At 32.6% G+C, this 14,251-nt stretch overlaps 1 protein-coding gene across 1 annotated transcript; it reads right to left on the bottom strand.

Annotated features, from left to right (window-relative positions):
* Positions 1-5,102: 5,102 nt before the first annotated feature.
* Positions 5,103-13,840, bottom strand: LOC115958025 (DNA-directed RNA polymerases I and III subunit RPAC1-like). The gene is made up of 9 exons (XM_031076386.1): positions 13,477-13,840; positions 12,426-12,617; positions 10,653-10,779; positions 10,407-10,538; positions 10,083-10,288; positions 7,726-7,821; positions 7,548-7,641; positions 7,259-7,378; positions 5,103-5,521 (listed from the first exon to the last, which is right to left on the bottom strand). The coding sequence occupies exons 1-9, from the start codon at positions 13,699-13,701 to the stop codon at positions 5,418-5,420; spliced, it is 1,296 nt and encodes a 431-aa protein (XP_030932246.1). The 5' UTR covers positions 13,702-13,840; the 3' UTR covers positions 5,103-5,417.
* Positions 13,841-14,251: the final 411 nt, after the last annotated feature.

Raw genomic sequence — 14,251 nt, 5'->3', positions numbered from 1 at the left:
TTATGGGGATTGATTATGATGGACGGCTAGGATGGGTTTTTTGAAAAGTCAAATAGATGGCCCCATTGATCAAAAGTCATGGGTGGAGAGGTGGGGATGGATCATTATTGGGTTGGGGTTTTGGTGCAATGATTGATAGGAATTATATAGTTACTGTCTGGCCATTTTTATTTTCTTTTATATTAAGAACTAATCACAAATATTTTATCCTAAAGAAAGAACCAAATCATATATGTCACCTATAATGTCAATATCACCCCATCTCTAAAGCACATTCAAGTGTTTATATTATTATTTCTATGAAAAAAAAGAGTTTGTATTATCAAAAAACCACCTCATTGTTGTAAATTTTGTTATAAAGTTAAATGGATATACTAATTAATTATTTTTTAAGCAGATTAATATTAACAAAAAAAGGTGAAATGAAAATGAAACTAAGAAAAGGCCAAGAAAAGAGAGAGAGGACATAGACTCATAGCGTCCTTGGGATTCCTGAATTGGCTGGTCATGAAGAACTCTAGGCTAGATTTTTCACAACCATTTTTGGCACAGGTTTCCTCATAAGATATAAAAGTCACTTAGCAGAAAGGGAATCAATGAAAGTTGTGTGCAATGTCTCCTTTCAGAAGGTACACTACTTTGTACAAGCCTGAAGTCACACTCTAATATCTAAGAGGAAGTGCACAACACAATGTTGAATATAGTCACCACAAAATCCACATTCAAAATCCAACAGTATCTAAAAAATGTGGTGGAATGAAATTATCACCACCACCCGTGCCCTTCAACAGAGTTTCTGTCTGTCTAGGAATGTTTTGCCAAAGAAACCCAACATCTCAATCTTTCCAATTTGATTTGATTCCTCACCTCTTTGCCAAGCATGGACAGCTCACTTGTTATAATAAATACTCCAAATGGAAGATGAGTAAATTTTCTTAATGGCTATTGAAATTATGTCTGTACTCTATGGTTGGTAGCAAAATTGCTTGCTCACCTAGAACATAAAAGGACTGCTTTTTTTTGGATGTTTCGTTCTGTATATCTGCTGGTGATTCTAAATTAAATGTGGCTTGGATTAGTTTTTTTGTGAAGAGTTTATTCGCTAATTTATTGAAAGTTTTCAAAAACATAATTGTACTATAAAAATGATGAGGTTTTAAAAAGTTGTATATAATTAAAATATTTACGAACTGACATGATAATAAATGTAATTTATACCATTTCAACAAATAAATAATATATAAATTACTCTTTTATGTATTCTTTAAATAGGTAGATAATGGAGGAATGGAAGAAAAGATGGGATTCCAAATACAAATGTGGAACACTACAAAAGATGTCACTAGCATTATACTATCACTTGAACCCTACTTTTTTGTGTATTGATGATAATGGTGGCTCTAGGAATTTCTTCTAGGATGGTAATTGTAAAACTTAAATTATACAAAATCTAATAAAAGTATAACTTCATATATTGACCAACCAAAAAAAAAAAAAAACACACACACACACACACATACACTCAAATACATAAAGTCTTACAATTTCTTTTTATGAGTTTTTTTTTTTTTTTTTTTTTTGAAATCATTGCAAGATAGTTTTATTATCAATGCTGCAAGCTACATCTCTTTTAAAGTTGAAAGACAAATATATTGTTATCAATTGGGCTTTTTCTTTTTCTATGTAAAGGCCTAACAAGTTATTAAGGGGATCAAAGTTTTAGAAAAAAGTTTGGCTACAAATTTAGTTAGGCTACAACTCTCACAATATGGGTATATATTTTAAAAATCTAACAATTGAATTACATGTTCTTTATGTTTTTAAAACACATGTTAAATTTCATATCAATAGGATGTTATTTACTATTTGATTCATAAACTTATTTTTTATGTATAATTTTAGACTACAAAAACTCGAAATTTAAATATTTGATTAATGACATAGTTATTGATCCCTTGATCTTATTGAAATTTTGTGAACATGGATGATATAATAAAAAATGTAATTCAATGGTAGATTTGTCAAAATTTACATCTAATAACAAAAATATTAAGTGGAATTGTATATTTAGTTTACAACGAAGTTTCTTGTCAAGCTTTGTCCACAATTTAATTATGTTAAACCTAAAAAATTTTAGGGTGGTCACAATTTTTCTTGAAGGTAAAAAAAAATCATCAAGTTTCTAAATTTTATATTATAATTTTTTTTTCCTAGGTTAAGTTGATTCTTTAATCATCTTGGCTTTAACGGATAGTTGTTTATAATTGATGATGGATCATTTTGTATTACTTATATTGTATTACTAGTATTACTCAATTAAATAAGCTAACTCACTAAATGTGTTCTTTTTCTTTTTGGGAGGGAGGAATTTTTAATGTCAAAAATCAATCGAGTATATCAAGAGGCATGGCGACAGACTCTTGACATATTAATGATAATAGCATGCAAAATATTAGGCCCCCAATTTGTCCTACGATCTGATAATGCAATGTCTAATCTCCATCAGTACTTTCTCATTTCATTTCTTGTTTTAGTCTTTTAGATATTAGACATGACATGATTGGTAGATGGGGTTAAGAGTAATTTTTGCACAGACAGTACATAAGCATGTTAAATTAATTTAACTATAACCGACCCTTTGGTCTAACTAATACTATAATTTTAGACTTAAAAAATAAAAAATAAAAAATAAAACCTTGACCAAGTTCTAAAATATTTAGTTCCTTAATTTGAACACGTTTGACCACCCTGATGACTTGGCCAAACATAGTTTTAAGAGTGTAAGTAAAAAATTGCATCTTTTGCCAACTTTTTTATTTGTCTTTTTTTTAAGATATCCTTGTTAACTTTCTATTTGCTGAGGGCTTGTAGTTGAATTGGGATCCCAAGCTTTAGGGATGAAAGGATTTGAGCTGCATGATTAAAGCATATTGTAATTATTTCTATAAAAAGAAAAAGAAAAAAAAGAAGTAAACTTCTATTCTTATAAATGTACAAAATCATTATTTAATATATTAAATGCATTTGTGTTCACACGAGGCTTGATGACAAAAACCTTATAACATATTGTAATTCACTAGTGTAATTCAAGCCAATTCGGCTTTCATTTAATTAATATTACAATGCTACTTCTCCAAAAAAAAAAAAACTTTATAACATACTGTAATTATCTCTAAAATATATATATATATATATAAAGCTTCAATTTCTATAAATGTATAAAATCATTATTCAATATATTAAATGCATTTGTGTTTGCACGAGGCTTGAAAACAAAAGCCTCGTAACATATAAAAATGGTTAAAAGGTAAAATTATTTATTTATTTATTTATTATCTATTATATATTGATTTGGCATCAAATTTAGGCCTGCCTACATAGTTGTCATGTGTAGCACTTTAATCACCATGAAAATTGCTATCTAAATTTGACATATGGTGCCTTGATGACTCAAATTATAACGTTCATTTCAATGTATATACTGCATAACCTACTTAAAGATTGTGGTTTTCAGATTTTTTTGGACACACATAGGCTGCTTTATAGTCAATACACCATTCTATGCTCTATAATACCAGATCAAACATTCATTAGTTTAAGTAATATGATACAATATACGAAACAAACTAAGCCTATATCTATGATTTGTTGGCTTAATGGGGTAGACTAGTGAACTGCCAGAGAAACAAGATTCCTTTTTCCCCTAATGGCCAAGGTTAGCCACATGGTCATATGGGTGATCATGTAAGACCATCAAGTACAAATAAGCCCAGATGACTCATACTTTATAATTTGATAAATGGAACTGTGCAATGGGTCAATGATCAATACATTAAAAAAGAAAAAAAAATAACAATTCTTTTTATTAATTAAGAAGCATATGTGCACATTATGGAATCTTTTCATCAAACACTATAAGCCTGTGGCTTTTATTTTAAGACTGATCATTACAGTGTCCTGCAAACACTACCATATTTTTTTCCTTGGACAGTTGATAGTATCTAGGTGGGGCTTGAGTGCAACAGTGGTCCCAGGTGAATAAATATTGTACAGTGATACATATTAGTTCGTCCTTCATTTCTTTAATAAGGAAGTAGAAAGATGCTATAGGATCCAAATGAAGCATCAAGCATCACTAAATCAATATTCAACAGCTTTGCCAGTGGATCACAGGCTTAGGACATGACTTTGTAACTTGTACAAGTTTGGAGACATTCTCCAAATGTGTTATTGCTATCTGCAAGGGGTGGACATGCTTGGAATAAGCCAAGCTGAAGCTGAATGATAGTTTCAATATAAACAAGGAATGCTTTATCAATGGGAATTTGGTGAAGATTACATCACAAACAGATTGCTTTGGAAATTTGGAGGGACTCAAAAAAAGAGAGAAAAAAAAAAAAAAAAAAAAAAAAACTATTCCTTTTGTTAAATTTCTCTGAGCTCTAGATGGCCCCCCACCCAAAATAGGGTGGCTTTTGCAGGACTAGGAGGTCAGCCGGTCCATGAACTAGTCTAAATTAGATGGACTAAAATGGACTTTTTCTTTCTTTATAATTTATAGATCCCAACCCAGCCAATAGACAAGTTTACCTTAAATTCCCTTCCATTACAAACAAAACATATCATCATGTGATTTGGACCTCGTTCACCTTCATGAAGAGCTATTGTTAACTCCAATTGGATTTTAAGGAACTTAAAATAAGTGCTACTAAAATAGCCCAACTTACTTATACCTCCACCTTTTCTGCTTCTTAAAAGGTGCACCCTATCATGACCGTGCAAATTGTGAATTAGGTGTTACTCTGTCAAAAAAGACGGTAGTATGTGTCTTCCACATGAAGCAGTAGTGTTGTGCTACTCACCATTATGACAAGAAATAAGGGCTGCTGGAGTCTCACACTTTTGAGATTTATTCGGATCCCATTTGTTTTGCTTTTCACTGGTTATGATGATAACCTGGGAAACAACTAATATTACATTCAAAGTCTCTTTGAAGCCTGTTATGCCAAAAGTTGAGCTAGACTGCTGGTGCTAACATGGTTATAACTGTCAAGCATATATTCAGGAAGGGTGTTAGTTCTTTTAAATAAAAATAAAAATAATAATAATAATCCCTGCCATCATCATAAGGATTTATTTTGAGTCCCCGACAATAGAGTGCCAAAGAAATTAACTCAGATCATGTGTTCGATAAGATGGTTGTATATTTTCTGCCAAAAAGAGAAGTAAAGACCCACAAAAAGAAAGAGGGGGTTGGGGGGAAGCAAAAATTAGGTTCTATAAATTATAAGAAACTAGCTTCTTATATTATGATATGAATATGTAAACAACAATAATCAACCATGCATAATATAATAAACCAGATCCTCTGCAGTCCTTTCAACTTCATTCCTATTAATTAGCATAAGAACAAAGAATCAAGAGAGCTCGGAAATCATGCGTTCACACTTGCTTTCTAAAATCTTCACAGCTTCAGTAAATAGTACCTCAGGAGGTAATGCTCCCGTTGATTCAATGGTAACTGTAAGGTAAGAGAGAACAAATAAACTTTTAAACTGATATCAAATTTTTGTATAAACGATAATGCTTAATGGAAACCATTTTCTTTATAAAAAAATTAAATAAATAACTGACTCTGCAAGAAACTCTGAACAATCGAAAGAGAGTTGGAATTCAAACAGCTGGGATCAACATTAGTTTGTGTCTTAACATGATACTGTGTCAATGTGTGTGTGAGAGTATATGTACTGAAATTGAAGAAAATCTAGTGAGCCTTCTTTGAAATTGACCTACATCACTTAAACAAGCAGTTGCAAGCCAATCTTAATTTTTGTTTAAAAGGTAACAAATAGAGGCCTTATAATGCTCAAATTTGTCAAGCACTCCTCTCTAAACAAACAATAATCATTTTTTTGGTAAGTAAACAATAAATTTATTTTTTTATTTTTTGCGTGAGTGTAGTTTAGGTGTTTAAAATTACTCTCTAACTAATCGAAGAAACTTTTTTGGCTAAAATACAAAAATGACTCTCTAACTTTCTTCAGATTTCATTTCAGTAACTTTGTTTTCGTTCATTTCAGTCCTCCAAGTTTTAGATTTATTCAATTAAGGCCTTTTTGTTAACTTTTGTTAAAATTTTTTGAAAAAAAAAAAATAGAAAATATTTTTCAATCTTTAATTGAATTTTTTTAATTTAAAAAATTTGAAGAAAAATTTATAAAATCGAAAAATTAACCACAACATATATGGAAAAACCTTAATTAAATAAACTTAAAAGTTAGAGGACTAAAATGAACAAAAGCAAAGTTAGAAAACTGAAATGAAATCTAAAAAAAACTTAGAGGGTCGGTTTTGCATTTTACCCAACCTTTTTTTTGTTATGCATTAGAATCAACTTTATGATATGTATTATATGATAAATGGAGGGGATTTAAAGGGGGACACATTCCCCTCAATGCGGGGAGGAGATGCAATTGGTTTAGAAACCACTGGCATACTATTTCATTATCTAGGGACCCACATAGGGTTCACAAGTACCTATACATATATTGTTCAGATCCTTGCAATTCTCAGCAATGCATTGCAGAATTGTCCCATTTAAGAATGTTGTGTACAGGTTCCTTTGACTGAAACATGTATGAATCTGATACACCATTACGCATTAATGAAGGGTTTCACACCTCCCCACCTACCCCCCCCCCCCCCCCCCCCCCCCCAAAAACCTCTTCTTCCCATAAAGAATTCCATTAGTGCTGTATCTTTTAGACAACTAAAACAAGGAGTAAAACAACATGGCTAGAACATTGTCAAATTAAGCTCTAAGAAGGAATCGGGAAGATTTCATTCTCAAGCCCCATGGCCTGCCAAGCATTTTTAGTTGTAGTAACCCTTTATTGAGGCAAAGTTCCAGACCTGGCCATAATTTCAATTGTTCCATCCTGACAACAAGATACCAGCAGTGCCCCATGATTTTGAGGGTTGATCAAACCCAGTGGGCTGTAAACAATAACTTCATTTGAGGTTGGATATTACTTTTCTTTTGCATTCTTTAAATAATCATGGAATGAATAGGTGTTATTATACTAATATCCTCTGAATGTCCTGTCTTTACTAACGCACCCAACCAACAGAATATGAACCGCTCATTACTTTACTTATCAGTCCATATTTACGCAGATGGAGATGCCAATTGACCCAAAAGTCATACGCAAAATGTGTTGCCTAACTCTAATTAATTCACACACACCATATTACTTACATATGAAATGATCCTTAACACGACGTAGTGACACGCGTTTCTCCCATTCTTCCCCTCCTCTGATGCATTCTCTACACAATGTGCAAGCTCGTGGCTGGGCCACAGTTAACCTTTTTCTACCTGCTCAATAGACAAAATATCAATTGCGAAAGTGAGTTCTCCCAAAGAAAAAGGAAAATGTGATCACACATATAGCTTAATGATGAGCTGCATACTATTGGGAAAAAAACCCTTTTAAATTTTAGACAAAATCCATTGTGTGGATAATCTAAAGAAAAGAACACTTCACCATTGGCAATATCTTCAATGTCAAATACTCCAACTGGGCATTTTTTTTTAAGGGTTTCAGCATCCTCATCTTCGATCTCTTCCAATAGTACAACCTGCGCAAAGTAAACTCATAAAACATTTTTCTTCAAAAACATTTGCAGTGTTTAGATCCAGCTCTAAATAATATATCATCTCACCTCAGGAAGCATCCTATACCAAGCAGTGGCCACTGGCGACCACTTTGCATGTGTTTTACCAACACCTTTCACAGCTTGTGCTTCAAGTTCAATTTCCTACAAAAGATAAAGGTGTCTACTCCAATAAAAAACAATTCAAAGAACCATTTTTCAGAAAGGCATTAACGCTATTTTGACTTGAGGTGGCATAAATGGCGCATGTTATCATGATAAAGAAAGCAGTAATTGATTTAGAATAGTTTAGAAGCCTATTATAGTTGTAAGTAAACATTTAAAACAAGGACTATTTTTTACAAAGGTTATGATCGTGAAAAATAAATTTATGATGCTCACTCCAAACAATTTAAAAAAAAAAAAAAAAAAAAGTTTAACTCAAATATGATTTTGTGAAGTTGTTCATGCCAGCAGTTAGAGAGAAGAAAGTCATCCAGGAGTCAATAGTGCATCCAAGAAAGAAGCTTAGTGCAGTTGCTAGGAAAGTGATAACTTCAAAGAATAAAATTATAAATATCATCCAGATTGACATCCATGTGCCTATCACTAAGAGACTCAATTTCTAGAAGCCATAGGCATATTTTGATTAAGTTCTCAAGAATGTCTATGCCAGAATTGCTCCCTTATATTAGTCCAATTTGCCTAATGCACAGTGTCCTCTACAGTTACTTGGGTCCCATAACCCCCTTTTTTTAATAACTAGGAGGTTAAAACCACACCCGTAGATCTTAGCGCCACGACCTAAGCCTTCATCCTATTTGAGCTAGAGTTCATTTGCCCAAATACCTTCTAGCTCTCCCAAAGGTAGGGTTGTAAATGAACCAAGCTAATTTTGGACAACTTGGACTCAATTCAGGAAAAAAGCTTGTTTACGTTAGTTTATTTAACAAATAAGACAAGCTGAAGCCCAACTTTAAGCTTGACTACTGAACAAGCTGAGCTCAAACTTAATGATGTGCATGTGAACAAGTTTGTGTGTATGAGGCTCAATTTAAGTACATATAATATTATACGTTCATGTGTATACATGTATAAATATATACTGATATAGACTTGAAATTAGATTGTGGAAGTTAGTAAATAAGTTTATAATATATCAACTTATTTTCTGTAACATATTTTTTTTTATAGGTATATTTTATGTAATGTAATGTATTGATAATATAAATTGTTTATTCTGTAGTAAAAATTATTTAATATTTGACAATACAAGGTTAGTGAATCTAATGTTTATAAGTTCATTAATTATTGGCATAGATTTGTGAAGGGATAAAAAAGTTTAGTTGCAGGGTTTATTATATATGGGAAAAAAAAAAAAAAAATCAATGTGAACAAATTTGAGCTTGTTCAATAAGAAATGAACAAAATTTGAACACAAAATCTAGTTTGGCGATGAGCTCAAACTTAGCTCTTGTTCAAAATATTATTAAATGAAAAATTCTGAACTTTTAATGTTAAGCTCGGCCCAGTTCATTAAAGCCTTTCCAAAAGGAAGTATATGAATGTATTTTGATAGCAAAAGCAGGGATGCTTTCCTTTTGCTAAAAACTACTGTGATCTCAATATTCAGAGGCTGAGCTCATTTTTATGTGATATGACCCTCCATTGACCCTCTTAGTTATCCACTCTCTTTTTTTTGATAGGTAAGAGAGTAATATTATTAATAGAAAAAAATGAAAGATACATAGAGTTCACGATAGTGAACAAAGAACAACATAGCAATAAAAAGAAATAAAGGAATCAAAATCATATTCTAAGAGACAAAAGAAATTCAATAATAGTAGAACAATCTAAAAGACCCCTACATCGAGACCAGTCGAAGAGAGTCCACTGGCACAAATCTAACAATTGGGCCATTGATTTCTCGATATCCTCAAAAGAATGCCTATTACGTTCAGTCCAAATAGTCCACGTCAAACAACCTGGTACCAAATTCCAAATATCGGAATTATATTTCCCAAGCCAATGGTGCCAACAACAAAGTAAGTCTGCAACCGAACCTAGCATGACCCACTCTCCCTTATGCTAAGGGGCCACTGCCAGCTCATAACTAGTCAAGGCGCACCTTTACCAAATAAGCTACCATCCACAACTATGTTACTCTTAAGGATAAAATTTTTTTGGTAATTACTTTATTCAAAAGCATATTATAATCCAATCTAAACCATCAAGCAGGTGATTTTGATTGACTTCCAGTAAGGCTTTTGTCAATGAATATTATGAGATAACAGTAAATATAATACATAAACTAATGCGTATATCACTAAGAAACAAGAAATAACCAAGCTCTACCAGTAATGGCCAAAAACAACCAAAAGGAGAAGGAAAAGAAAAGAAAGAGGGGGAAGCAGGGGGGGGATCACCTGACCAGGGCCAAGTCTAGCAATATTAATATCATCAAGTGGCTCCTTGAATCCAATTTTATTGTTGGAAAATTCCGGGAGAGAATCTTGGCTGCAAGTAAATGAAGTATATGTTTTCGATTTTGAGGTTGAATTGGAATTTGAATCCTCTGATTCTAAATAAAACTCGCTTCCTTTAGGCAGCCATTTCAAATCCTTGGCTTTTACTGCATCGATCATTGCCATCATCATCAAAAATAACCACCAATAGTCAGATAGAAAGAGAATTAATTAAGATTTGAGAATAAAGCTATAAATTTCAACCATAAAGCACAAGAACTATACCTGTGATACGAGGGGGAACTTTCTTTTCTTCCTTTTTTTTTTTAGATTGGCCCTTTTCTTCTTCTAAGGCCTTTGCACATTGAACATGGAGCTTGAAAACAATGGTATTCCTTTCATTTGGTGCATTGTTTTCTAGGGTTAAAAAGAATAAGAAATGTTCACTCAGTTCCCTAAAAATGCAGGGGAAAACGTGTGATATTGTCTTTTATGTCAAAAATTGAACCAAATCGCATATCTGAATCTAACCTGCATATTCAAAAAGCCTTGGGTCAACGCTGATTGGAATGAGACCCAACCTGTGGGCAAGCACCTCGTCTTGGATTAGTGATGTATTGTTTGCAATAAAAACTTTTTCAATAGCCATAGTTGGAACCTGCATGCATAACATCCAAAGTGAATTCACCATTACCATTAACACTACATTGCCAGCTATAATATGTTTTTTAAATAGTAAGATATACAGACACATGCAGTGGGTTTTGAACCCACATAACAGATACAAAGAAGCAAGAAGCCAAGAATTACCATATATATATATATATGTATGTATGTATGTATGTATGCATGTATGTATACATATAATAGAATTGCAACCTATGATGTCTGCTCCATGATGATTACTCTTTATCATCAAGTCAAGGAACCAATTGATTTTTTGTGTTGATGGGGTTTGAACTCCAAATTTCTTGTTCAAAAACAAAAGACTTAACCAATTGAATTAACTCGACCATATTTTAAATTTCAGCACTAAGTTAAATATAATTTTAGAAATGCCCAAAAATAACCCAACTCATGATCAAGCAAGGAAATTATTCAACATGAGTGATACCATAATAAATTTGTAATGCACCTTAAATTACATTTCTTTTGCATTAACTAGTTTTTGGAGTCTAGAGAAATAATCCTGATAATTCTCCCATAGAAGCACCAATATCCACAAGATATAGGCATGTTGATTCAAAGAAAAGCTATGTAATAGAGGTCATCAAGATACTCTATCTTAAAAAAAAGCTATGTAATAGAGGTCATCAAGATACTCTATCTTAAAGATGCCCAGAAATCATGTTGCAACTGGAAGGATATTTAAGACATGGATCCACAAGGCATGGGAATGGGAATGAGTACATGATTGCCACATATGGGGAAGGTGGCACAATGGGGTAGGTTTCAATTTAAAAACAATGACTACCTTGTCTCAGTCCAAACTTCGAGTTCTCTATTACTAATAGAAGACAAACATTATCTTTCTCTTTTTTTAAGTAGAATTGATTTATTAAAAATAAGAACACTTTATGCTCACGATGATGAACACAAAGATCAAAAATATTACAAAGCAAAACTAAGAGAATTGTGAAACTCTAAAACAGAGGTACAATGACTAAAACCCAAGACCACTCAAACAAGGTGCAAATTAAAGAGAATTTCAACTGATCAATGGATCTCTCCATATTCTGAAAAGTGCGAGAGTTTCGCTCCTTCCACACTAGCCACATCAAACAAGATGGCACTAAATTCCAAACTGCCATGGAGTTTCCAGATCAATAACAAGATGCTAGAATGTTAGGCCTCCTTATATAAATATGAGAGAGAGAGAGAGAGAGAGAGAGAGAGAGAGAGAGAGACAAGGCAAATACTACAATGTTGCAAATCTTTCTGTCATAGATCCCTTCAAGTGGCATTAAAAGTGCTTATAAAATATTTAAGAAGCAAGCTTTTTTAAAGCCTTTTCCCTTTCTCTCTCATTCTTCTTGAGATCAACTCAGTAGAATGCGTAAACAGATAAATTGTAAAAGGAGTTCTACTAGACACAGGTAAATGTTTAGTGAAACCAGTCTGACTAAAACAGACAAAGAGAAAAATAAATATTGCAACCAATCTTCTTTAAAAACATAGAACTACAACTATAGTGCTAATCAATGCAAAGAAGTATTAACAAGTCATAGAGTATGATGCATATAATCATGCATATTTGAGTGTTCTAGAATGCCAATATGATAGAATCATGGAATAACATCACACCTCAGCAATCAGGATTCTCCGAAATGCATTTGCAATTGCTGGATCAATACCAATCATATCAAACTCCATGTCCATGCCATCATCTGAGAATCGAATCACTTCAACTCTAAAGTTGTTGCGGAATTGGTCCAACCGGAAGCTATTATCGAGTCCTACAGACGCAAAAGCACCAGAGTATTGTATAGAGTCTGTCTGCACACACCAAGATTACAGAGTGTAAGAAACTAAGCAAAAAGACAGACAGAGGGAGAGAGAGCAACAATAAAACCCACCAAATCCAAAACCTCAGTTATAGTTACAAACAAAAACTAGAAAAATGGCAAGGGATAAAATTCCCAGTTTGCTGTTTACACCACTTGTTTCAAAGAAGAAACGCAAGTAAGCTTATAGTTGAATTAGGCTGGCAGAGGAAAATTTTTTGTTTTTTCAATTCAAAATTTGCGAGAAAAAAAAAAAAAAAAAATTCAATCCAAAGTTTCATTTTACTTAAATAACTAGGCCTATAGTTGAATTACAATGGGCCAAGGAATAAAGTCACGTTCTTTCACTTCCAAGCAATTTCAAAAACATGAATTTTTTATACAAATTATTACAAAAAATTAGTACACGGTATTATCATGCTTAGCTAGCTTCAGCTACACATAAGTATATACAGTTGAACTATGCTGGGGAAAGGGGTTAATTAATGTTCCTTCACTCCCATATAATCTTTTAAAAAAATGAAACTTCAATTCAAATTATTACAAAAAAATTAGTACACACTGTCTTAGCTGCGACTACATATAAAAGTACATGTAGCAACACATTCCTTTACTAAGCACACATACACATTCACATAAGCATGTATAGGAAATTAAACAAGAGCACCAAAGAATACCCTTATAGTGAAATTTATGGGTATGCCAAATTTCACACTAAAAAATGGAAACCCAACAACAAAAACAAGAAAAATAGGCAAAAGCAAATAATGGGTATTGATGAAAATTGAAAATTTAAGAATGAAGTAAATAGAATGATTAAAAAAAGGGGGGTTTTGAAGTGTGGGAAATACATGGGTGGGAGCATCAATGTTGGCGAAGACACGGGTTCTTTGCAGCTCAACGTGAGGTGGGACATTCCTAGGCACATCAGGAAGACTCATAATGTAGTCTATTCCACCACCTTTTGATTCTTGTTTTTGTTCTTCAGACCCAGACTCAGACTCTGACATAGATTCTGCTTCAGTTTCTTCTTCTTCTGTTTCTGTTTCTGACATTCTTTGGTCTTTCTTGGCCATGTTTTGATGGAGGAGTTCTCTCTCTCTCTCTGTCTGTGTCTTTGTGTTTCTGTGTGTGCTTTTGTTTTTGTTGTTATTACAGTTATGAGTTTGAGAGAGAGAGAGAGAGAGAGAGAGAGAGAGCAGTTTAGGGTTTTAGGGTTTAACAAAGGAAGAGAGGTGACGTGTGGTCACTGATTGGGAAGCTCTGGTCTTGTATTGGAATTTGGGACAAATCCCAAACTCTTTATTTTTATTTATTTATTATTTTTTTTTCCACTCAAATTCTCTATTTTTTTAATATGAAAATTGTCCATGTTTTAATATTAGTCTAAAAAAAAAAAAAAATTCAGTGCGATACACAGGTGATGAAAAATTATATGTAAATTAAAAATATATTATTAATTAACTATCTTAAGTCTTAACCTAAAATTTTGATAGAGTTCTACCTAAAATAAATTAATTATTTTAATGAAGAACTAAGAATACAGGTAGTGTTTAAGTTATGTTAAAACATAAAACTATGAGTTTTGATTTTTAACCAAAATAACTATAAAAAAATTAACATTTA

This window comes from Quercus lobata, chromosome 8, assembly GCF_001633185.2.
Source record: "Quercus lobata isolate SW786 chromosome 8, ValleyOak3.0 Primary Assembly, whole genome shotgun sequence".
Lineage (NCBI taxonomy): Eukaryota > Viridiplantae > Streptophyta > Magnoliopsida > Fagales > Fagaceae > Quercus > Quercus lobata.
The sequence above is the reverse complement of the archived record's forward strand: the minus strand, read 5'-3'. Positions and strand labels throughout refer to the sequence as shown.

Coding starts and splice junctions, on each gene's coding strand:
- LOC115958025 (XM_031076386.1), bottom strand. CDS start 13,701: ATGGCCAAGAAAGACCAAAGAATGTCAGAAACAGAAACAGAAGAAGAA. Junction 10,289..10,406: donor AGTTCCCCCTCGTATCACAG/GTATAGTTCTTG, acceptor TGATCGATGCAG/TAAAAGCCAAGGATTTGAAA. Junction 7,379..7,547: donor CATTGAAGATATTGCCAATG/GTGAAGTGTTCT, acceptor TCTATTGAGCAG/GTAGAAAAAGGTTAACTGTG.